This window comes from Balaenoptera physalus (genome assembly GCF_965194825.1).
Source record: "Balaenoptera physalus genome assembly, chromosome: 20".
NCBI classification, from domain to species: Eukaryota; Metazoa; Chordata; class Mammalia; order Artiodactyla; family Balaenopteridae; genus Balaenoptera; species Balaenoptera physalus.
Genome location: NC_138901.1, coordinates 7,877,394 through 7,902,352, shown reverse-complemented (window position 1 = coordinate 7,902,352; position 24,959 = coordinate 7,877,394). Strand labels below are relative to the sequence as shown.

The 24,959-nt window shown below is 58.0% G+C and overlaps 2 protein-coding genes and 1 long non-coding RNA gene across 7 annotated transcripts in view; 2 read left to right on the top strand and 1 right to left on the bottom strand.

The window, feature by feature from the left end:
* Positions 1-13,414, top strand: part of RNF157 (ring finger protein 157) — a 79,986-nt gene extending 66,572 nt beyond the window's left edge. For 2 of the 5 annotated variants that reach the window (XM_082440241.1, XM_082440240.1), the window contains 6 exons: positions 736-847; positions 1,324-1,496; positions 1,783-1,857; positions 2,712-2,760; positions 4,864-4,974; positions 10,534-13,414. In XM_082440241.1, the coding sequence (XP_082296367.1) occupies positions 736-847; positions 1,324-1,496; positions 1,783-1,857; positions 2,712-2,760; positions 4,864-4,974; positions 10,534-10,655 (642 nt within the window). In that variant the 3' untranslated portion in view covers positions 10,656-13,414. Of the gene's footprint in view, positions 1-735; positions 848-1,323; positions 1,497-1,782; positions 1,858-2,711; positions 2,761-4,863; positions 4,975-7,074; positions 7,111-10,248; positions 10,428-10,533 lie in introns of those variants that run through there. The other 3 variants (XR_014257313.1, XM_082440242.1, XM_082440243.1) reach the window with 3 other exon arrangements.
* On the bottom strand, positions 2,759-4,857 carry LOC309649817. The gene is made up of 2 exons (XR_014257317.1): positions 3,746-4,857; positions 2,759-3,169 (listed from the first exon to the last, which is right to left on the bottom strand). It is a non-coding gene; the product is annotated as an uncharacterized lncRNA (long non-coding RNA).
* A 1,193-nt stretch (positions 13,415-14,607) lies between the features above and the next one.
* On the top strand, positions 14,608-19,431 carry FOXJ1 (forkhead box J1). Its single transcript, XM_082440248.1, has 3 exons — positions 14,608-14,725; positions 15,299-15,963; positions 17,647-19,431. Exons 2-3 carry the CDS (start codon positions 15,466-15,468, stop codon positions 18,412-18,414), a joined length of 1,266 nt encoding a protein of 421 aa, XP_082296374.1. The 5' UTR covers positions 14,608-14,725; positions 15,299-15,465; the 3' UTR covers positions 18,415-19,431.
* Positions 19,432-24,959: the final 5,528 nt, after the last annotated feature.

Sequence of the window (24,959 nt, the reverse complement as noted above, 5' to 3'; positions counted from 1 at the left end):
TGGTGGCAGGGACAGTACACATGAAGCACGGAGCAGAAGTGGGGGCCCTGAGCAGACCAGTGGTACAGTGGGAACGTGGCTTCACGAGGGCCCACCTGGCGGAGGTGTGCAGGCTGGCTTAGGCAGGAGACAGACCAAGCCAGGCAGGAGGGTTGCCTGAACTAAGGTTTTAAGAAAAGAAGACCTGGAAGAGAGAACACAGGCTGTAGAGAGAGAATCAGTAGACCTTTGCATCTGCCCTGGGCTGCACCGAGGTTGCGAGCCCAGTTGACTGATGGGGGTGCCGGGCGTGGGGTGGGGGGCAAGCGGTGTTTGTATTAGATCCATCGAGCTGGAACTAACCCTCCGTCCCAGAGGAGAAGCCCAGCAGGTACCGGGGCCTCCGCTGGTTTTGTGTTCTCTCCCTTCAGAAGGAGAGCTGTTTGTAATCCTGGGGAAACCTGGGGTGTTCCCGTGTCACAGCTGCTGGATGACCTGTGTCACCTGAGCTGCGGTCTTTGTGTGGCTCCAGCAGCTGCTGGGCCTTGGGCAGGATGTGCTTGCACCTCCCCCCGGGAGACAGCCACTCCGGGTCAGGGCTGCATAGAAGTGACGACGAGGAGAAACCGGCCCTCCCTCTGCATGTCGCCTCCTGCCGCCCCTCTCCAATGCCCTTTCCTCCTCCTCGCCCAGGCCCCCTGCCCTGACCCCTCCCCTCTAACATGTTTGACTGGCGCTTACTTCTTTTCCCCCCAGGAATGTGGCATCACCCCAGAAAGTGAGACCCTGACCTTGTCATCGTCAGGAGCTATTGACCAGTCGTCCTGCACGGGGACGCCTCTCTCCTCCACAATTTCCTCCCCAGAAGGTACATGATGGGGGGCGGGAGCAACTGCAGGTCCTTCCCCGTCAGCCGAGTCCATAGTGCTCCTAATATTTCCTCCCGGATGGACTGGGGAGCAGCAAATTAATACCTAAGCGGCAGACAAAATAGGCCCTGGCTTGAGAGGAAGTGAGACTCGCTCTCTTGCAATGAGAGGGCGGCCTAGCGGCTGAGCTCGGGGGAGAAGCAGCTGTCTCACTCCCAGTCCTGCCGTCGTAAGGTTTTCTTTAACATTATGACAGGGAAAAGCAAATCCCTCATCCCTGAGGCTGAGTTTGGAGCTCTAAAATGTAAAGGAGCCAAACCTTGGAAAACCTTCCATCTAAACCCTATTTGGTGAGGGCCAGGCCGGGCCGCTGGTGTCCTTGCTGCCCGGGTGCAGGGAGAGAGCTCTGCTCCCGGTCCGCTCACAGCAGCCGGGCCTGACCTCCGTGTCCTTCCTCCAACTCCTGTCTCCAAAGACCCTGCCAGCAGCAGTCTGGCCCAGTCGGTCATGTCCATGGTGTCCTCCCAGATCAGCACCGACACCGTCTCCTCCATGTCCGGCTCCTACATCGCCCCTGGCACGGAAGAGGAGGGGGAGGCTCTCCCCTGCCCCCGGGCCGCCAGCAGGACCCCCTCGGAAGAAGAAGAGGTAAGAGAGGAGCATGGGATCGCCCTCGCCGCTCTGCTCTGCTCTGTACTCGAGTCCCAAGGAGCTCAGTCCGGGGCCTGCCAGGGAGATGGGCAAAGCCCCCCAGTGCTCGGGAGGGGAGCCCCGGAAAACAGGGTACCGTGTCGTTGAATCAAAGACTCCCTCAGATGTGATCTTCCGTGTGGCACCACTTCTGTCCTGAGGACTTGGTTTGGGTTTGCTGCCAGGCGAGCTGGGTAGGAGAGCCGGTGGCATCTGCACCTTGACTTTTGTTGCTCCTTTGCAGGTGACACCGGCGGCGTCTCCAGACTGCAACTTTGCGGGCCTCGCCGCCGCCGCCGCCGAAGAGCAGGATGCAGAGGTAAGAGCAGGGTGGACGGTGGTGCCCCCGCCCCGGTCAGAGGGACTGCCGACGCTGGCAGAGGATGCAAATAGGACGGGGGCTGTTCTGGAGGAAGCCTTCCAAGGTGGTGCGCTTGGATCTGTTAGAGGCAGGATGCAGAGCAGAGGAACCGTCCGATTAGCAGAGGGCGCTGGTCTCAGCGTAACAGGCGTGGGGTGAGTTCTAGAGGCAAGTCTTACAGGCCAGACCCTTGAGAGGGTGTTTGTCCTCCAATTCACTTAGTATTTACCTGGGACAGGCGTCTCACACCTTCATGGCACTGGGGGACACAAAGACCGAGTGACACGGCTTTTGCCTGCCCACCCCCCCAATCCACCCATCCCGGAGCTCCGTCTGATGGAGGAATCAGAGTTATAACTCAGCGTGAGAAGTGCTCTGACGGAGGTGTGGCCCAAGTATATGGAATGCCCAGCTCACAGTGGGGACTCTACGACTTTCTCTTGAGCCAGATGTTCTCAAAGGAGTATCTGGATAGGGTTGGGGATCCTGAAGGATTTCTGAAAGTTTTATGATCTCACGGTTTGCTTTTTCATTTGACAACTTTTATTTCCACCTGAGAGAAACAGTGTGAGCTAAACTATTACCGAGGCTATTCCTGACAGTCCTAGGGTCCCTCTGTAACGGGCCTGAGACCCGGTCCCTACAGGCCGATCCTGCCTCGCCAAACAAAATCTGCCTCTGCTGGGCCTCCTAGCCATCTCACGCGGACAGGAAATGTATAGATACCATGAGCGTGATTAGTTCTGTCTTCTGCCAATCAATAGACTCATTTCACTGCTTTATGGACTCATAGTGCCTTCCTTCTGTCCTAGGGAAATGATGTTCTAGAAGAAGAGGACGGATCACCCACACAAGAAGATGGTAAAAGACCTGGTCTTTTGCTCCCTTTTATTATATTTCTTTCCCGGGTATTCTCTAAAGGGTACAGAAAGGGGCACTGGTGTGACTTGGTGGCACTGCTCAAGGGTGTGGCTTTGGGGAAAGGTTGTCTTCTTGATGGAATATCAAAGCAAGCAGAGTATCTGAGGACCTCAGCAGCCTTCCCGGCTCTTTCTGGGCCTCTGAGCCAAGGCTGCAGAAGATACATGTGGTTCTCCATTTACGCTGAGTAGATCCTGAAGCTTCTTGGGCAATTCCCATCTCCTTCCTTCCTGCTTCAGCTTCTCAGCTGCGTCTCACGGAACTGCTCCAGCAGCCCCAGAGCTCAGCAGCAGCAGGAGGACAGCTTGCTCCCCTTGGGGGAACGACTGTTAGGCAGTAGGTTTCCCTGCTTTAGTGAAGAAAACAGCTGATGTTACGGTAGCAGAGGGATCACAGCCCCGGCGGCACAGCGAAGGTGAGGGGAAGAGATGTTAGCAGCTCAGCGTAGACTAGTGTCTGTAGGCTCTTGGAACGATTCTCTTTACCATCATTCAGGCCTCAAATATATACTTTTTTAAATTAGAATCGTTGGTTTACAGTGTTTGTTAGTTTCTGCTGTACAGCACAGTGAATCAATTATACATATACGTATATCCACTCTTTTTTAGATTCTTTTCCCATATAGGTCATTCCAGAGTATTGAGTAGAGTCCCCTGTGCTCTACAGTAGGTCCTTATTAGTTATCTATTTTATATATAGTAGTGTGTATATGTCAATCCCAGTCTCCCAATTTATCCCTCCGCTCCCTTCCCCCCCCCCACCATAACCATAAGTTTGTTTTCTACATCTGTGACTCTATTTCTGTTTCGTAAATAAGGTCACTTATATCTTCAGTCGGAAGAATTTTGTTTCTAGTAAGCCGAGAAGCAAAGGAACGACCTACATATAGAGCAAGGAAGCAGTGGGGGCGGGCTGGGAATCCCACCTGGGAGTGCAGGACCAGGCGTCCCAGGAACCGCTGTCTCTTCCCTCTGCTCCTCTGAGGTGCCTCCGCAGAAGGGCAACCTCCAGAGCAGACCTGGATCCCAGCCTGGATGCAGATGTCATGCTGGTCGCTTCTGCTTTGGCGCTGGCAGCTGCTTGGGGGCGGTGTGGTGTGCAGGGGGTGCGCATGCGCACTTGACCACTCGCGCCTGGCCAAGTAGTGCCGGAGGAGTGGTGGTCGCCCAGGCTGTGCCTCTGCCGCACTCGCGCGCCAGCCAAGCTGGGGTTGGGCGCTACCTCCCCTCGGTTGATGTCTTCAGGGCTCAAGGCTCCGACTTCTCCATTGTGATTGTCGCCCCCCCGTAGAATATTTGCTTCTAAAAGGCACAGGGCAGTACGTGGTTTCCGCCTGACATTCCTTACGTGGTTTCCGCCTGACATGCCGTAAGCACTAGATGTATGTTTCTTCCTCTCCCTTTCACCAAGAAAAAAAAGCGGGGTGGGGGGCTTGAAAAAATAACATCTAAAACTGTCCCCTTCCCATCTTACACGACTGTAGGTTTCTGGTCAGCCCCTTAAAACATACTCAGAATAGCAAATTAAGTCTCATAAGAAAATAAATCATAATTTTGCGAACGAAGTGATTCTTTGATTTGAGGTGCAAAATTATGCAACCAAAGAGCTTTAATTGCCGTTTTATGTGTTAGTCATTTCGCAGAGCCTTGTGGTCATAAACACACCCCGCGTGCACCGACAGACACAGGCCGGAGCCGGGATCGCTTCCCCCGTGGCTCTGCTAGCTCTTCCAGCCTGGCTTAGCTCTGCTCTGGGCCCGGGTCTGCGTGTCCGAATCCCACAGCCCTCCCCAGGGTCTGATTTCCCAGGAACGAAGGCTGGAAAGGGGCCAACTAAGGAAACAGAGCAGAACAGAGCGAGAACACAAACATACCCACACAGTTTCCTTTATTGTCCACTCTTTACCCACTTAATTATTGTCTTTTTTTTAACACATGATTTGATTTTTTTTTTTGTCTCCATCCTTAAGATTTTTATTTTAAGGACAGCGAAGCAGAGAAAAACACAGCCAGGCCCTCTCTAACTGCCTTAACTCCGTTACAGGCCAGAGGACATTCGCATTTCTAGGTATGGCGTGTGACAATAACAATGACTTTGACATCGCCAGCGTGAAAGCACTGGACAATAAGCTGTGCTCTGAGGTCTGCTTACCCGGTGAGTGGCAGTCTGCCGAACATGAACTTGGTGGGAGACGCTCCCCTGCTCGCACCCCTGCTCTCACCCTGAGACACCCATCTCCTGCCCTGCAGTTCCTGCAAGAAGGCATGGGCTTTGCTAAGATGCTGGGAGCCAGTTGCTGAAAGGAAGTGAGGCGGCCTCGGGAGAGCCCTTGGGCAAAGAGCGACTCTGCTCTAAGTGAGACCATTTGGGCATGAAGAAAGGCGCAAAAATCCCTCCAGATCCTTCCGATTTGGCCTGACCGTGCCCCCTCCATCATGATCTTGCAGATCCCATGGCAGGGGGCCTGGTCTTGTTTCCATCAACAGGCAGTTTAAGGCAGACACGGCCTCTGTGAGAAGGTCTTGGAAAGAGAGCCTGAGCCCTTTGAAAAGGGAACCTGTAGCTCCTCAGAGGAGAGTGCTTAGTTAGGATCAGAGAGGAATTTCAAAGCCAGCGTTTTATGGACTAGCTCTGTGACCCAGTGAGCCCTGGGTTTCCACCAGTTGCCTTGCGCTCCCTAGATTTGTATCCCAAAGGAACGATCAGGGGTCGAGGGTGACTCTTCTCCCTGGAGCCCTAACTCTATAAATTTGATCAGGGCCATCAACGCGCCCTTTATTCCTTCTCATGACACTAAACTGAATCTGGGATGAGTTCTCAGGAGGAGCCCACCTGTCGGTCACACGCTGGGCACTGATGCCCCTCTGCTCAGTGCTCACCAAGGGCTCCACCAACCATGGCTCTAAAGCCACGTCTTGCCCGGTGGACCAGGTCGAAATTGCCCCTCCTGGGTTCACGGCAGAGACTGCCTTCATGTTGCGTGGTTTGTAATCCCTTAAACGTGCCCTGGACATGTTTAAGCTTCAGGACAGCCACGTCTCGTCGTGGGTCCAGTGCTTTACTCTCTTGGCGACGTGGCTGCAGGTGCTGGAGGGACACAAACTCCTGTGGTTGCCACTCTCCATCAGCTTGCAAAAGACCCGGGTCCTCACCCCTCTGGCCCCATGCAGGCTTGTGGTGGAGGAAGCCGTAATCCCCGGAGACGCCTCCCCCGGCCTTCCCAAGGGCTCTCCGGTCCCTTCCCACTTAGCGTTGACCCAGCCAGGCCTGGGCCAGAGCGGCTGGGGTCCAGGGTACGCTTCACTTCCTGCCTTCCCACTCTACCTGGCTTCTGTCTGTCCATTTGTTTCTCATGTCTTTTTGCCAAATGTACGTCTGTCTGTCCGGTTTGTTTATTTTGAAACTCATTTATGTTATCCAGACTTCGTGTGAAAGTTCATGTTCACCCACACCCAACCCCAAGCTTGCTGGGCGTGCGCACATCCGAGGGGCTGTCGCTGAGGCTTCCATTCCTAACTGGCAAGAGCCTGTATTCTGTATGCTGAAATTTTCCAGGAAAAAAAAATATTTGTGAGAATAGATTAATCCCTGTTCCACAAAAGCAGGGATGCTTCTGTGGCAAAGGTTACAGGCAGGATCTGTTTTGCTCACTAGCTGGGGAAGATGACATCTCTGCCCCCACTCCGCCCTGTGTCTGTGGGCAGCTGTGCCAGCCGGCCGCTCACTGGGCTTCAAGAGAGGAATCTAGGCTCCTGCCTCCCCCCAGCGGCTCCCCACCAACCCCCGTTTTTTGGCAGAGGGAGCTACTGGGAATTGTTTCAGCCACCCGTGCTGGTGGAAACTGACCCCAGGCCTTCTGCTTCCTCCTCTCCTTAACTCCCTCTGGCCAACCTGCTGGTGGATGTTTATTCCACTCTGGGATTGCGGCAGGGAAACGAGACCTGGAAGGAAAACAGTGCCTGGGCTTCCTTACGGTGATCTTGGGAGCCAGCCATTCTCAGATTAAACTGGCTTCACCGTTCAGGCCAGACATGAAACCGAATGACAGTGGCGGCTGCCGGGAGAGGGACTTGAGGGTCCCATCGTAGCCTCACCCCGAGGTCTCAAGGGCTCTTACGGGAGAGGGAAAGTGCATCTGCTCTCTTGGTGAAATGTTTCTTGGGTTCTGCCGTTAGCGTCACACTGGTAGCAAAGTGCTGGGGAACTCTCTGGAAGCATCTGTCGGGTTAATGACAGGAGTATCCACTTTGGTAGGTCCCGTGGAATGAACAGGCCTCACCACGCTCAGCTGTAAGTTCGAAGTTCCATTCTGTGACTGAGGTGCCTCAGGCTGGCTTGGCCGTCAGGACAGCTTCTCAGGCACTTGGTCCCCCTCTCCATGCCGCTTCCCTCCCCACACAGATGCCACTCCCCTCACGGAGCGCCCACACGGAGGGAACCCGGGGAGCATCCCATGGTCCACCCTCCCCAGGCCCACACGTGCTCTGCCAGGAGCCCCAGCTGGCGGCAGGGATGGCTCAGGTCCCCATCCTCGCTGCTCTCAGCACCCTTGTGGGAGTGACGCTGACAGAGCACCTGTGTCATTCCAGCCCCTCTTCCCCTAAGAAGCCTCTGGGTCTTCTTCGGCCCCAAGACTAAGGGGGGCGATGGTATGTTCTGAGATTGTTCTGCAAGGTTCTCAAAGGGAGGAAATCTGAGTTGACCATTGTAGGTGGTGAGCCGATTAGAATCGCGAGGCCGTGCTAGGTAGACGGGGCTCCAAGGAATCTGATGGAGTATCACACAGGCGGCAGGATAGTGGTCAGGGGACCAGTGACAATTCTGTGAAAAGGCTCTGGGGAGTGTGATGGGAAAAAGCAAAGATAATTTGGGTTTGTTGGTGGAAATACAAATGTTTTTAAATGATGGCATTGGACAGGAGTGGGCATACCGATGAAATCTAAAAGTACTTACGGAGGGAATTCCCTGGCGGTCCAGTGGTTAGGACTCAGCACTTTCTCTGCAGTGGCCTGGTTCAATCCCTGGTCGGAGAACTAAGATCCTCCAAGCCACTGCGCAGTCAAAAACAAAACAAACAAAGAAAAGTACTTATGGAGACCTGAAATAACCCAAGACTAAGACGCCACTAGGAAGGGTTACGCTTGGCAGATACTAAGGAAAAATCTGAATTAACTTTCTCTCTTCCTGGAGAGAAACTCTACAAGATGGAGGAACTGTTACAGACGTTAAATTTAATTAGTGGCTGGGTAGAGGCAGGAAAGAGGTGTGCGGAATCCCCCTAGATGTGTTCCCCAAATCTGCCTCTAGAGGTCTCTTCACTCTCCCATTTCTGAGCCTGAGGATGGAATTAAGTGGGAACCACCTTCCTCTACCTCCCGTGAAGGATTTTGAATCTCCAGGCTCCCTTTTCTGGCTGAGGGCTGGACAGAATGGTAGCACTCGCTCAGGAAGTCCTCCTGCGCCTTCCACGCTTACCTTCTGCATCCAGGATGCGCGGAGCAGCGGCAGGGTTTTGCCGAGGGTCTGGCAGAAGCCTTTTTAGAGGAAAGAGCACCGCCGACTGTACCAAGAAGCCGGGGAGAACAGAGACTTCAGGTCTGAGTCTTGAGGCTGTTTCAGAAGGAGCCAGTTTTCAGCCCTGGCTCAGAATCTGGACCGGTGGTGTTTGTAGCAAGGACTGATGAATTCCAAGCCAGGCAGCCTGGCAGCCAGTGATGGTGGCGGCGAGGCTGCGGCGGTGTTTTGACTTTGTGTGTGTGTGTGTGTGTGTGTGTGTGCGTGTGCGTGCGTGTGTGTGTGTGTGTTTGTGTGTGTGTGTGTCTTCTCCCCTGTTTACCATTTGCTTTTGGTCTTTCCTACCAAACAGCCACAGTTCCGGAGTCCTTCCCCATAAACATTGAGGAATAGGTATGAGATCTACCAAATTATATAAAATGAACGAACAACTTACTTTATCTGGGGGTTCCTAACTTAAAAGGGCAATCTTGCCTGCTCTTCATCCTGTCACCCTTAGAGGAGAAAAGCACTGTGGACCCATGTGCCGGACTCCGGTACCCCCAGGGAATAGAGATCGCCACATTCTGTCTGGCTGTGAGAGATACCTAAAAATTTCCTGTCCCACTCACTCCCCTTCCCCTGGGGTCCACCTCCACAGACTATTATTAGAGCCTTAGGGCGGATTATCGCGCCAGGACATTTATGGGAAATACACAGTTTATACCCGCTTAATCCTAGTGTTTCTGCCATTAAAGGGTTTCGTGTCTTGGGCTGGCCTAACCTGAAGCTGACCCCAGACATTCGTGAGTGGCCTCCCTCAAACACGAACACAGTGAGCCTCGCGCCCACCCTCCAGGGTCGGCCAGCTCCATCCACGAACTGAGCCCTCTGATGGGCCGGGCATGGCTCTCGGCTCTGCCGAGGAGGAGATCACAGTGTGATGGAGGAGTCCGCAGTTTCCACACAGCGTGAGAAATGGGGTGGTGGTACAGGCCGTGGGGGGCACTTCGGAGCACACTGGACCCCATCTGGCTTGGCGGGCGGCCTTCTGGGGCAGGTGCTGGGAGAGGCAGCTCAGCAGTCCTCGGCCAGAGGATGGAAGGCTTTCCCCAACCTCAGGGGCTTAGGGCTTCGTCCTCTCCCCTCGGAAGGGGCATCTCGCTGCACTGGAGGGAATGAATCAGATGGAGCCAGTCTGTGGGCTGGGAGGACGACTGCGGGGAGATGAGTGTGGCCTGAACAAGGCCTGGGGGGCGGCTGGTTGTCGCCCACATTCTATGAGTCAGGCGCCCTGCTCAGCGCTCTCCCATGTCACCTCGCTTAGTCTCACAGCACCCCTGGGGGGTAAGTACTCGTCTCCCATCTGATGGATGGGAAAACCAGGGCTCCAAGTACAGTGACCTGCCCAGGGTCACACAGTCAGTACGTTACAAGCTGGGGCTGTACCCCGGTTTTCTGACTACAGATTTAGACATTACTAGAGCTTGAACGAGCAGGAGGTCATGATGGATTGGATACAGAGCACAAAGGAGAGAGAAGCACCAAGAGGGGGTTTCCAGCATGGGCAGCGGGCGCTTCTCGTGCAGGAACTGCATCACTGGGGGGAAGATGATGAGTTTCGTGGATGGTACCCGGGGGACCCCAAAGGTCTGGAGCTAATGTCTCCTGGGGTTGGTGGCACCAGCTGATAGCAAATCTCGGTGGGCTGTTCGGGTGCAGAAAGAGAGGAACAGCTGTCACTTTGTTCTCCCCCATGCCATTTGGTCCCTGGCACCCTGCTGGGCAGCCAGTCACTTCCTGGCCCCCACAGCAAACACTAACTCTGAGCCCAAACTAACACCCTCTTCTCCCTCCCTCCCCTTCACCTCCTCCTGCTCTCGTGAAAGTCTCAGCTAGACTCAGTTTCTTTTCCTGGTCCGCTGTAACACTTAGGCAAACTTCAAGACCAAATAAAGATACAAAAGTGGATCCTAGGGCAAGCTCACAAAACAAGGACCATCCTTCATGTCCCTCCATCAGTGGGCCACAGTGGCCATGACTGTCCCTAGCCCAGTGGGCGCCACTGCTCCCAAGTTCCACGTGCTGTGGTTTGCACCCTGTGGGAGTTCCAGGTAATGTGCATTCTGCCAGTTTTCGTGCCAAACTCCCAGGCTGTCCTGCCAGAGACACCATCTGGACCAAACCAAAGGTCCGGTAACCTTCCTTTCCTCTTCTCAGGTGCCTGGCAGGCTGATGACAACGTGGTCAGTCGTCGGAACACGCAGCGCCGACGCTTATCTTCTGGCAGCCTGGAGGACCCCGAGAACAGGCTCTGCGTGTGGGGTCCTTTGGCCATCTGAGAGCCCTAGCCCCTGTGCCAGGGCTCTCCTCCCGTCCTCACATCCCATCCTGGCCTCACGGCACCACTGACCTCCTGGGCATCCTCAGCAAGACACATGGAGACTTTTTAGACCCACGTGAAAGCTGGATGCTGAGGGCACCTGCCCCTTCTCCCAGACTCATCTTCTTCCTCAACCGTGATCCTTCCCCTCTCAGAAGGGACCGGAAGCCTCTTTTCTCCTTGTGGGCTAAAGCCACTCAATGAACTGCAGCTCATGAGACCCTTTGCAGAGACTCTCTGGAATGCTTCCACTGTATCTTGATCTTCAGGTGGAGCTGTGGTCCACGGACTGGTTAATTTCTTGTGCATCTTTTTTTCTCCTTAGGAGGTAGACCAAGAAGACTCAAGAGTTTGGGTGACTTCATTACAAACACCCATCTGGCATTTTCTAGTCTCTGGGACATCATAACCAATCTGAAACCTGCAATTTGGGGTGGGGTTGGGGGATGACTCCTGTGAGAAGGGAAAGCCGTATTGCACTGTAAGTGGGGTTTCCCTCAAAACGCATTAGGAGCTCCTTTCTCAAGGACAAGAAGCAGTGGCAACCATCAGAAGGCTGGTTGGGAAAACAGTTCTTGCTTCTGGTAGCAGAGGCTGTGCCTCGTGTGTCTGTCTGCTTAGGAAGGAGGCTTTGAATCTGAGAATCCCTCAGTTAAAGGATTACCTACCGGGGAGTTATTTATGATCAGGTGCACTCAGGAAGGCCTGGGGCTCCATCCTAAGGTGACACTGCAAAAGCATTTTTGACCCCCTCTATGTACCAGGCACTTGTTAGGAACTGTCGTATATTATCACGTTTCATCACTACCACCCTGTCAGGTGGCATTCTTGTCCCTGCTGCCCCAGTCTCCACCCCGCTTTTCTTAAATAGTTAAAGAAATAGGCTGAGAGAGGGGTGGACCGCTGGTCCTCATTTGGTGCCCAGGAACCCCAAAGGAGGTTGGGGGAAGGGCTGAGCTGGGGTCAGTGGTGGTCTGGGAGGCTCCCCACCCCGCCGGTTTTCCTCCCCTGTCCTCCCGATCAGCTGAGCCTGATGGGGGGAGGGGGAGGTACTGCCTTCCATAGGCTCATTAGAGATTTAGAGATGTTGTTGTTCAAATCACATGTCCACCCCACCTCAGTCCAGTGTAGGGCATATAAATAACAGCCTGAAACAGCAAGACCGTAAGCGGTTGGCTGTTCGTCTCTCAACACTAGTGATATCAGTGGATTCCTCTTAGCTCTCCGATAGATGCATTGTCTGCTGGCTTTCGGAAGAGGTGGTTGTGTAGTGGAGCATGAGATTGAGAAGCAAAGTGGGATCCAACAGTTTGTGAGGCTGAGATGTGACAGAGCCCTAGGCTGTGCCCACCATGATGGCCTGAATTAGTAGTTGGAATTGCTGCCCTAGAAGAGCTTTTCAGGGTCCTTCCCAAGGCCTCAAAGAGAGCCCAGTGCCGGGGGATCTTTTGCACCTCCTGTGTGGCTTCTTTGCGCCGCCAGGTGGGTGGTGACCCTCACTGCCTGGTGGTTGTGCTTCACATCCTGCCCTGGGGGTGGGCGGGTGGGGGGGGAGGCCTGTGGTCCTGACAGACACTACATGAGCCAAGCCTGAATCTCAGCTTCTGCCTTGAGTTCCCGTGTCCACCCACTCTGATATCCTGCAGTGGACTCTGCTGTTTCAGGCCCCATTTAATGTCCTTTCTTTCCCCGAAACATTCTTACAGCCCCTTTCATATTGAAGGTTCAAGCAATAACCCCACTTCCTGATTTCCTTGAAGTCTGAGCCTGAGAAGCACTAGGGAAGGGGGCGCTCCCTTAGCCTGGGGTGGTGGCATACTGACCCACCTCCTCTCCCGGCAGGTAGTATTCACAGCGTGGTGTTACCTGACATGAAGGAGATGCAGGTAAACAGTAGCCACAGTGGCCAGGAACCCTACGAGGAAGCCACTGTCTTCACCCTTTCGGGAGGGTCTGTCTTCTCCCAGGAAGAGGCTCAGAGAGATTCCTCAAGGCCTTGCTTCCATAACCAAGACATACCTGGGTGAGAAATGGCCCTTCACTCCTGTTTCTCAGACAGTTCCTGCTCTCTCCCCCATCCCCTCACCTCTTTGCCCTCATCTAGCTCTTTGGCAAGCAGAAATATCCCATCCAAAAGGGCTGGGATCAGGGAACAGGGCACAGAGCCTGGTCAGGGAACAGGGCAGCTGCCCCAGCCATCTTCTGGAGACAGTCATGTTGTTAGCAGCTGACCCAGAGAGAATGTGACGGGGCCTGGCTTCTCACACAAGGACACGGACTAACCGGAGGCCTGGGGCTCCTTCCTGCCACACTCAGGTCGGAGCTCACCTATGAGCTCACTTCCGAGTGGTGTGATGATCCCAGCCTTCTCACAGAGCCCTTTTTCCTTCTCCTCCCCAGTCCCATCCCACCAGAGGTCATGCCCACGCTGGGGCATCTCCTGGGCACAGATCCACACACATTAAGCCATCTCACCTGGGGAGAGTTTGTGTCCTGTTCACCTGACCTTGGCATGCTGGCTGCTCACTTTGCTTTAGGATCTGCACACCTAGTGTGTGTAAGTATGTGTGTACTGTTGTGCCATCTGTGTACCCCTCACTCCCTGGAGTACACTCATGGGCACACTACAGTGGGGACGTCAAGGATGCAATATTTATGGATTGCTGCATGATTCTTAAAAATGAATAAAACTGTTCACAAGGGAAGGAGAGCTGGTAACTGTGCAGTTGGCTTATTTGTGAAAGTTTCTGTCCGACGTTCTCCAGCACACTTTAATACTTTTACTCAAGACAAGCTGGACATGGAGGAGTGAGAGAGGGCAAGGGGTAGGGAAAGACATGTTTCTGGGTGGGAGTTGGTGTACCATCCCCTGGGCACAGCTCCTGCGCAGAGGCCTGATAAGGAACCCTCACCCCCCCCCACCCCACCCCCTCCCCGCTTCAACCGGAGAACTTCCAAGTGCAGCTCCTCAATAATTGAAGAGCAGGAAAGCTGGTGACTGGAGGGCGGCTGGGGGAAGGGAGGAGGACAGACCACAGTCCACCGTCAGTCCGTCACTTAAAGGTTGGTGAAATTAATGGGGCAAATGACCCCAGTAAGAGAATTTGGCAAGTCCACGGCTTTTCTGGGTTTCACCCACCGGCTCTGCTTCCTCGGCTATCTGGAAAGGAGGGAGAGCACTTCCGAAGAAGCTTCTGGAATGTCAGCTTCTGGGAATTTTGCTGAGGACGGGGCGGGGAGGGAGCGCTTACCGGGAACCACTGGATTACCCTAGCCACCTTGGGGTGTCTGCGACCGGTGCTGCGATTTCTGCGGACCTGAGCGGCAGGTGGCATCGGAGAGTCAGACCTGCTTGCGGGCACCAAGACGACACTCGGTCGGGAGACAGGGACAGGCCGCAGAAACGTGAGGAAGTGCCACTCGCAGCCCAGCGGAGAGGAAAGGAAACCCCCAAGCATGCACCCAGCCTTGGCCCCCGCGCCACGGGCTGCGTCCCAGGAGCCGTCGGCACCTCTGAGCAGCCCAGATGGGAAGGGGGTGGGGCGGGAGTAAGGTTCCCGCGGCGAACTGCTCGCCGGGGGCCCCGGGGCCTCTGCGGGAGCGCCGAGCCGCGCGCCTCTCCGAGCCCTGCGCGGGGCCCTCGGGCGGGAAAGCGCGGAGCCGGGACGCGGTGGCGGTTAGGGGGCTGGGTGGCGCGGGAGAGAGCGGCAGGAGGGAGTTCGAAGAGAGTTACCGCCTGAGAGAGTGGTAAGAGCCCGCGGTCTCCTTGGAGACACCCTGACCAATGGCAGAAGCGGAAGCTGTTTATATGGGCGGAGCGTCGCCATGGCAGCAGGAGAAGCCTTCCGAGCGGCTACTTAATGCCCGTCCCCGGGCCGCTGGCGTTCAGAGAGGCGCCGTCGGGCGTGGGGGGCGACGAGGATTGCTGGCTGGGCCCTTGAGCTGGGGGCAGAGAGCCGCGGTGGGGGTGGGCAGTGGGAGGAACTTCTTCGAGAACCTTCCTTTGGCCCGGGCTGCGCTCTGAGCCAGGTAAGGGACGGGGAGGGCTGCAGGCCGTGGGAAGGGAGGGCGTCGGTACCAGCCCGCTCTCCCATCCGTCCCCGACGGAAGTGGTGGGCCCGGGGACTGACATCAGAGGAGTTTGGGGGACACTCACTTCCCGCCCCCTTATAACTCTCTGTTTTGTTTCCTTCCTTTCCCTTGATCCCCATCCTAATATCCCTTTTCAAAGATCAGACGACCTCCCCCGACCCCCGGCCCGTCGTACTGCCCTCCTGGACTCTCTCGCCCCATTTCCATTTGTTGTGGAGGGAGAGAGGGGGGTTAATTTCCCGCTTTGAGGGAGAAGGGGGTGGCCTCGCATGCCCCTACACTATTCCTTCGTTTGGCTAATTAAGTCTCCTCTAAAAGATCAAAGAGGAAAAGAGCGAGGCGAACCCCGTGGGGGTCGGACCCCCGGGCACAGCTTCTGTTTCCCAGACCTCGGCAGTAAAAGATCCTCCCCAGCTGCGGGAACGATTTTAGTAAGAGCCTCCCCCTTCGCACACACTCTCCCCTCGGGAGTGGGGAAAGAGGGCTCAGTTCCCGCTATGGTCCCCGCAGGCACCACATTCAGTTCGGAGGAGGCTACCTCCGGATCGCGGGATGGAAGCACGCTTCCGGGAGGCTGTGTAACTGAAGCCGCGGGAGTCAGCGGGCCGGAGAGCTCGGCGGCCACCCTAGGCTCGGCTCGTGGATGTTGACCGCCCCCTCGGAGAGTCCCCGCAGATATGGCGGAGAGCTGGCTACGCGTCTCGGGAGCAGGGGCGGCGGAGGAGGCCGGACCGGAAGGCGGCCTGGAGGAGTCCGACGCCCTGGATGACAGCCTGACCAGCCTGCAGTGGCTGCAGGAATTCTCTATTCTCAACGCCAAGGCCCCCGCCCTGCCTTCGGGGGGCACTGACCCCCACGGCTACCACCAGGTGCCAGGCTCGGCCGCGCCGGGGTCTCCCCTGGCGGCCGACCCCGCCTGCCTGGGACAGCCGCACACGCCCGGCAAGCCCACGTCCTCGTGCACGTCGCGGAGCGCCCCCCCGGGGCTGCAGGCCCCGCCCCCCGACGACGTGGACTACGCCACCAACCCGCAAGTGAAGCCGCCCTACTCATATGCCACGCTCATCTGCATGGCCATGCAGGCCAGCAAGGCCACCAAGATCACCCTGTCGGCCATCTACAAGTGGATCACGGACAACTTCTGCTACTTCCGCCACGCTGATCCCACCTGGCAGGTAGGGGAGGCCCTCCCTCCCTCCCCATGCCCGCGCGGACTGGATTCACATCCCAGATCCGCAGGCCGAGTAGGCGCGGTACAGCCAGGGCCCCGAGAGAGGAAGGCCGTCGAGGAAGGAACTGAGGGAGCCCAGTGCTTGGACTGCCGCCCCTTTGACCTCAGAGGGGGAGGGGGAAGGATGTGCAGAGGGCTTTAGGGGCGCCGACACAGAGGTGCAAGTGGGAAAAACTTGTCACTCATCCAGCAGGCTCAGCCCAAAGAGCAGGGCTGAACTATGCATGGACACAGCCCCCCAGGGTAGGTTGATGGACTGAGGGACACATTTTTGTCCCGAGTCCTAGAATTCCTAGACACTGCCCTACTCCAGGTCAGTTTGTCAGGGCCTGACTGGAGGCAGGAACAGAAGCATTGTTCCTGCTGGGCTCTGCATCCTGCCTGGTTTCAGTCGGCTGGAGGGGGTCTGGGAGGGGAGAGGGGTGTGCTGTGGGGTGTGAAGGCCAGCTGTGTCCCAGTGGAAGGGCTACGGGGCCTTCCTAAAGCTGCTGTGCCAGCCCCCACCCCAACCCCTCCCTAGTTTCCTGCCTACACTCCTCCCCCTCTTCTCATCAACCTTCCCGGGGGGACAATTACCTCAGCCAGGTGCTTTCCACAGGGGCTCTTGCCTCCCACACTGGCTTCATGTTCCAAGTCTCCGGAACCTGGCACAGAGCAGCCAAGGGGCCCAGGCCACCGTGTAAACATCCCAGTCTTGCCAGGGGGCACTAGTCACCTGCCGGCCCCACCGACAGGCCCCAGACCCCTGTGCCCCAGCGTGGTTTGGCCTGTGCACCCGGGCATGAACAAGGCAGGATGGTGATTCAAGGCCGGGCACACACTGCCCTGAGCATCTTCGACCATCAGGATCAGGGGCTACTTGGGGGCAGAGACCCTGAGGATGCACAGATCCTTCCCTGTGGCACAGGTCACAGGGTCACAGTTCCAAGCTATTCCACGTTTGCTTGGGCCCTGACCCTGGGGCAGGTACCATTTGTAACCTTGGTGAGAAAGCAGAGACCCTCCACACCCCCCCGACCCTACCCCAAGCCTGAGAGGCCCCAGGAATGAGCGCTATGCTCTTGGCTGGGTAATAATCAACTGAGGCCTCAGAGCCTGGGGTGGGAGGAGGGGGACATGGGGGGTGAGGGCCCAGGCCAGCAGCCGGCTCTGCAAACAAGGAAAGTCATCAGATCCTCCCACACTCCACCCCCCCCCACACACACCCTCACACCCACTCACTCATTTCACAAACAGAGAAGGCCAGCCAGGCCCAGGCAGAGGGAGATGGCCGTCCAGGCCCTGGGGGAGCCAAGGCCTTTGGCCAGTGGCCGCAAGCAGCGGGGTAAGGGAGGGAGGGCAGGACAGGGTGGCAGTGAGAGCCACCCTGCGGCTCAGGGCTCGGATGACTGAGCAGGCAGATATCCTGGCAACAGGGAACAAAAGCCCCCGACAGCACTCCCAGCTCCCGGTGCCCCGTGGCTGGTGTCCCAGAGCCTCCTGGTAGGAGCAGCGCCTCTGTCTCCCCTGCCCCCATCGGAGAGAAGGTGGTGGCGGGGCTGGCAGTGGCTCTAGGCGCCCCCCCCCCATCACTGACCCCACCCACTCACCCAGCCGTCTTCCTTCTCTCCTGTCTCCCTGTGTCCAGAACTCCATCCGCCACAACCTGTCCCTGAACAAGTGCTTCATCAAGGTGCCTCGGGAGAAGGACGAGCCAGGCAAGGGGGGCTTCTGGCGCATCGACCCCCAGTACGCCGAGCGGCTGCTGAGTGGGGCCTTCAAGAAGCGGCGGCTGCCCCCAGTGCACATCCACCCGGCCTTTGCCCGCCAGGCCGCGCCGGAGCCCAGCTCCGCCCCGTGGGCCGGGCCACTGACCGTGAACACCGAGGCCCAGCAGCTGCTGCGGGAGTTCGAGGAGGCCACTGGGGAGGCAGGCTGGGGTGCAGGCGAGGGCAGGCTGGGGCATAAGCGTAAACAGCCACTGCCCAAGCGGGTGGCCAAGGTCCCGCGGCCCTCCAGCACCCTGCTGCTGACCCAGGAGGAGCAGGGCGAGCTGGAACCCCTCAAGGGCAACTTTGACTGGGAGGCCATCTTCGACGCCGGCACGCTGGGCGGGGAGCTGGGCACGCTGGAGGCCTTGGAGCTGAGCCCGCCGCTGAGCCCCGCCTCGCACGGGGACGTGGACCTCACCGTCCACGGCCGCCACATCGACTGCCCTGTTACCTGGGGGCCGCCGGTGGAGCAGGCTACCGACAGCCTGGACTTCGACGAGACCTTCCTGGCCACATCCTTCCTGCAGCACCCCTGGGACGAGAGCGGCAGTAGCTGCCTGCCCCCCGAGCCCCTCTTTGAGGCCGGGGATGCCACCCTGGCCTCTGACCTGCACGACTGGGCCAGCATAGGCGCCTTCCTGTAAGAAGCCACGCCCTGCCCCGCCTCCAGACAGCGCCCAAGTCTGGGCCCAGACTGCCCCCCTCCCCCCAGCCAGTGCAGGCCCATGGACACCCTACCGCCCAGGCAGGGGCTGGGCCAGGTCACCCCACGAGGCCACACAGCCCCCAGCCCAGGCCATCCTCAGATTCTAGTCCAGCAGGCTGAGAATTGGGGCCCAGGACCAAAATTGCTGCCTCCGCTCCCCAGCCCCCCATACACACAGTGTTTCATTGATCCACTTCTTCCCTGCCCCAGGGACACGCTAAGGGCCCTGCACTATGAGAGCTGCGGCTTGCAGGGGCCCTGGCCAAGCTGGAAGCATCAGTACAGGGCCCGCCCCAGAGCATCTTGGCTTCGAAGCTTCTCTCTCTCCCGCTCTCCTCCCCAGGTCTCTATCCAGAGAAAGTTCCCAGGTACAACAAATGCTGATTAGGTGACTGCGAATTAACACCCTAGAGGCCTCTCCCGGCAGAGCTTCCCTGGGGCTGGGGCCGGCAGTATGTGGGGCGGAGCTAGGGGGAGGGGGGAAGAGAGAGGAGACAGAAACAAGGCCGGGGTGCCGGGTGGAGCCAGGAGATTTTCTAAGGCCTCTGGGGTCTTCTGGCTTCATCCCTAGAGGTGGGGCAGAGGGTATATATCCCTAATCTTTGAGCCCAACTTGAGGCTGAGAGCAGCGGGGAGTTGGGACTCTGGGGGTTGGGGGCTGGGGCAGCCTAGCTGCAGAGGGAAAGGGGACAGACAGACTAACGTAGTGAGTGTAGCTATAGCTGAGGCTTAACTGGGAGGGACGCAGTGCTTGCTAGAACCACTGGGACCAGGAAGGGGGAACGGCCCGTGCCCTTGCTTGCACTCCTGCGGGGGAGTGTCTTGCTCCACCCTAAGCCCCCTGGGCTGCATCCCACATCCACCCTCCTGCCCCATTGGGCAATTTAACCTTTTTCATGGAAAGTTATTTACAATAAAAAAATTTTTAAAAATAAAGTTTTAAAAAATCTCAAAATGGACCTGCTTGCAACTTTCTCTGGGGAAAAGCATGGGCCAGTTTTGGGGAGGCCAAGGCCCAAGGGGGAATGGCTGGGAGGAAGATGGGGGGCACCAAAGGCCTGCAGAGTGCCCCCTGATGCACCCCCCATGATCTCTGGGTCCCCAGAGAGAAAGGGGCTGAGAGGCAGCCCTCGGGGGTCCCCTGCAGCCAGGGCCTCGGCACCTCTGTCTGTGCAATGGGGAGACTGTACCCATAGCCCCCAGCAGCGGGTGGCATAGGAGGCACAGCCCCCTCCCTGGCCCTGGGGACTCACAAAGGCCGAGCTTGCCCAGGGCTCGGCTCACGTCCCCCACCTCGCCCACCTCGAGGGCCTGCCCAGGCTCGCCTGCGGTCCTCGCCTGGGCCTGTCTCCAGCTCCTCCCTCCCTTGGTCCCTTCCTGAAGGGACAGGGTGTGAGGTCAGAGGGCCCCAGCCCCTGGGGCCCCACTTGCCACCCTGGGGTTCATTCACCCCGCCCAGCGCCTTCCCTCCAATGCAGGTTGGGGCTGAGGGAGGCCATCAGGGAAGACGGAAGACGGAGTGCCTAGACCCTATAGCTCCAGCCTGTGAGGAACCAATGTACCAGAGTTCTGATGGGGAAACTGAGGCACAGCAAATATGTGACACTCAGCAGGCACCTTTCAACCCCCTCACCCCAGCTTTGCCTGGAACCCATCTCTCCCCCAAGCCCACACCTGGCCCCGCCAGCACGCCCTTGTGGTGCACAGCCCCTTCCCCCAGCACTCACGCGCGCGCGCGCGCGCACACACACACACAGGCACTGTCCTATACAATCCTGCCCAGCCTCCACGGGCCCCTTTCTCCTGAAGCCCCTTTCTTTCCTTGCACTCGAGGCTGGCTCCAGGCCAACCTGGCATTCCCCCGCCAACTTGCTGCTTTCACTTGCTAATTATTCCAAATATTTCAGAAGGGTGCACACACTGCAGGGCCAGCCGGGTTGGGGCCTTACTGAGCTCAGAAGCCAGCCCATCCCCTTCCCACCGCTTGCTGAGGAGGCTGCCCCAGCCTCCCTCTGAGACTCCCTTCACCCCCTAAGCAACGGCTCCCTCCCTCTCCCCACCACCCACCGGCCTTCCCCCCCACCACGCTCCCCAGCACTGGGGGAACATGGGGGCTCCAGCCTCTCCACTGGCCCCCAGGATCAGCCTCCAGCCCCCGCCCAAAGGGGTATACCCTGGATTGACAGGTGGGGCCTGTCACTGTCTCCCCTCCTCGCCCTCTGCCTGGGCCCATGCTGGGGGAAGAGGGGCAAGGTCAGGGGCTGGCAGAACTGCCTGCGAGGTAAGGAAAGGCTGAAGAAGCTTCTGGCTGCCAGGAAGAATCACCAGGAGCTCCTGAAAATGCCTGGGACTAGCGTCTCTGGGGGCGGGAGCCAGACACTGGCACTTTTAAGGGTCCATAGATGCTGCCAACGAGCAGCCAAAGCTAAGAGGGGGCTCCGAAGGGGCCGGAACACGGGGCTTCACACGCCCTTTCAGCAGGCAGCGTCTGGGGGGTGGCGGTTGAGGGGGCGGGAAGCGTGAGTGGATCCCGTCCCTCCTATTCATCCCTGCCCTGGCCCTTGTCCGGGTGGCTTTTTAAAAAAGACGTTCAGTGACTCCGTATTTATTTATAGATTCAATGTAATCCCAGTCAATATATATTTTGCACCATTAACAGTAAGTTGCAGACAGGATGTCCCATTAGCACTAGGTACTTTAGTGTGTATTTCCGTAGCACAAGGACACGCCTCCATCATCCACCATCACAATCAGGAAATTAACATTGACCTGGTAATCCCATCTAACCGCAGACCCCGTGCACATCTTGCAGATCACCCCAGTACTGCTCCTCTCCATTCCAGCATCCCAATCCAGGACCCCATGTGGCACTGAGTTGTCCTTTCTCTTTTGCACTGAGTGGCTTTGAGCCCATGACTCAAGCTCTCTCTGAGCAGGTTTCGCATTTCCTTTGATCTCCACTTTTGAGGTGAGAAGCCCTTCAGCCACTTCACCCTCAGGTGTGGTACAGTCCCTTCCCAAAGCAAGAAGCCACCTTTCTGTCTCCTCACTTTCCACCTCTTCCCTACCCTCCCTCCCCCATGTATCCCCAGCCAGGAAAGGGATGAGGGGGGAAAGGGCAGGAACTCAGGCTTTGGGGACCCTCCCCGTCTGCCCAGAGTACATCCTGTTCCACGGGACAGGCCACCCCCAGCTCCAGTGACTGGAAGGCCCCCGGGATGGGATTCCATGCTGGCCTGAAGCAAATGGGCCAGGCCTCCTGGAGAGCTGAGCTGCGGGCAGGAAGCACTCTTCTCCCCGCCTCCACCCCCGTCAACATACTGGGGACCCAGATTTGCAGAAGGAAGCAGGTGAGCTGGAGGGCAGGAAAGCAGGCCTGTGAGGGCGGGTGGGAGGAGATGGTCAGGAGTCAGGCGAGCTTCCATCCCGGGCTGAGGCCCAAAGGTAAACAGGTGTATTTGGACTCCCGGCAGGGGGGAGTGGGCTGGCCCTGCGGGGCAGGCCTGGGCCTGTCAGGGGTGGGGCTGTGGAGAGGGGCTGCATTAACAATGGGGTGGGAGAGTGGCCCCAGGTCCTGCTGACATTCTTGTGTGATGAAGAGGAAAACACAGGTGACAAGGGAGGGGAGGCACCGGGACAGGGGAGGACGCTTTGTGAGGCCACCCAGGCTGGGCCTGCGCTGGCCAGTGTGAGCCAAGGAGGGGCATGGAAGCCCTGGGGGGGTCCCCTTCCTCCTGGGGCACATGTGTCCAGCCCACTCTGAGGCTCCCAGGTGGGACAGGTCAGAGCCACCGTGACTGGCGTGCTGGGGCCTGAGCTTTCCCTGTGAGTGCCAGGAGCAGGGAGGGCGCAGCTGAAGGGCACGGTCCCCCAGAAGCCAACCAGGCTGAGCGGCAGGGCAGGGGAGGCGGGGTACACATTAACCAAGGCGGGAGACGGGGCCTCAGGTCTCGCTGCTGCCCCCCATTCCAGCTCCCAGCAGAGCCCTGTCACCCAGACGCTGATCTGAGGGCAGGACAGCAGCCTGGGTCCGAGCCCCAGACCCCTTTCCCCTTGAAGGAAGCAGCTCGCTGAGCTCCCCGGAAAGCGAGAGTTCCAGGAAGTGGGGAGCGCAGGCTGCTTGCATACATTCCACCCTACCCACGGCCCCCGAGACCCTTCGAAGCCGCAGTGGATTGCCGGCAGCCCTCCCAGGGCTGCTATTCGCCCAGGGAATTAAGCTGAGGCTGAGAGGCTGCCAACTGTTCTCCCCCCTTCACCCAGCCACCCGCCTTCTGTCAGTGGCTCTGCCCCCTTGCCCAGACTGCCCTGCGCCCCCTTCCTGCCTCACTCTGGTACCAAGCCCTATCCCCCACCCTAGTGGCATCCCAGTTCCCTCCAACTTGCCTGAAGTGAACTGTGGGCAGGGGGAGGTGGGGGGGCAGGGGGGCGTGCAGACCCCGCCTCTGAGAGTTTCAGTCTCAGAAGCCCACGAGTCTGCAGACCCCTGTGGGCAGGTAACCTGCCGCATTCCTACATTTGCTACATCCAGCACAGGGCCCAGCGTTTTAAGTATTGAATGAATGAATGAGCTGCCGAGCAGATCGTCAAAAGGTAGAAAAACAGCCAAGTCGCCTTGGAAAAATGTGACTGCAGACAGTAAACATTAAGGGGTTCTCGGTCACTGGGCCCCGGGTGCTTCCTGATGCCCCCAGGGGTGCAGAGCATTCAGCCAGGGGGGCCTCTGAGGAAACCCCATACTGCCTTGTTCTGGAAACAATTAAGAGGCCCCCTTGCTGACTCTGTGGGCTTGGGTGAGGTAATAAAAGAGGGAGTAGGGCCCCGAGTGCCAGCTGAAGCTTGAGTGGGACATGTGGCTGGTGTGAGCCAGGTGAGGGGGGAGGGAGAGGGGATACGGGACAAGAGGGAAGGGATGGAGGGCAGGGGAGAGGCCTGGCCTTTCTCATTCTCATCTCCTTCTGGTCCCCAACTCCCCTGGAGCCTAGGCCCTGGGAATAAGGATCACAGAGGCCCGAGATGCAGGGTCGGTGCGGTGAAACCAGCATTCAACCACTTCACACACATATCTTTTATTACCCCACCCAAGTCCACAGGGTCAGCAAATGGCCTTTGACACGTTTGCACCCGACAACAAGGTCACCAGGTCAGAGCTGTGCCCACCCCACTGTGCACCAGGACAGGCCCTGGGGCCACTGAGCTTGACAGCTGTGGAGCCCAGCTACTCAGGGTCCAAGCTGGGGCTGGGAGCTCTGTGAGGGGCCCGAGAGCCCCTGGTGCCTGCTGTTTGGTTAAAGATGAAGCCTGGCCTGATGGAGACGGCCCGGGAGGCTGGGCCCAGAGCTGGCACTGTGCCACAAGGCCGGGTGGGCTTGGGCCCACAGTTCAAGGCCAGTTTTGGAGAGAAGGGTGGGGTGTCCAGGTGTGGCGGGCAGACCTCACAGGGGGCCAGGGCTCAACCCCCAGCCACATTCCCCGGCTCTATTTCATGTGTGGGTTCTATTGCGAGGGGGATTAATGGTCTCCCAGGCAAAGAGGAAGAGAAACAGCAACTAGGCCCAACGACCTCCATGCAGGGAGAAGTGGGTCACGAAGAGAGGGCAATCCCCACCCTGGTCCCCCACCCAAACGCTCAGCTCAAAGGCCCTGCCACCCTTGGGCCCAGGAAGCTTTTATCTGAAGGACAAGTCGCCTCCCAGACCCCTCCACGAAGATGACCCGTGGTGACCTCCAAAGGGACTTGGGAAGAGACAGGTATAAGTGACAACCAAAGACGTGGCTACAAAATGAAAATGAATCCCACCTGGAGAGATGGAGGACAGTGTGAAGGAGTGGAGAGTGACAGGCATTTGTTGAATTCACAGGGAATGAATAACCATATGAATTAGTAAATGAAGTGGAGCCATTTGGGGGAGGGGGGAGATGACAGTGGCGTTAGTCCTGTCCTGTGGAGGTCACCCCGGGTTATGCAGTGGAGACGGTGGAATCTGTTGGTGAACAAATATGCTGCTCAAAACCGGAAGGAGACAGAGTCAGGACTAAGACACAGTCCCAAGGGACCTGGTGAAGGTAAAGGCTGCAGCCCAGGTGCACAGACTCTTCCAGAAGGGAGACCAGAGAGGAGAGCAGAGAGTAAGGAGCCTGGAGAAGGGCCACCATTAGGGCAGGAGGGAGCCCCCTACCCCCCCCCCCTCCTCGCCCCCTACCCCACCCCCTCCCCCCCTCCTCGCCCCCTACCCCACCCCCTCCCCCCCTCCTCGCCCCCTACCCCACCCCCTCCCCCCCTCCTCGCCCCCTACCCCACCCCCTCCCCCCTCCTCGCCCCCTACCCCACCCCCTCCCCCCCTCCTCGCCCCCTACCCCACCCCCTCCCCCCCTCCTCGCCCCCTACCCCACCCCCTCCCCCCCTCCTCGCCCCCTACACACACCTACACAGACGCACCTGTTCCTGGCTGGCCCCGCCCCACGGAGCCTGCAGTGAGAGTC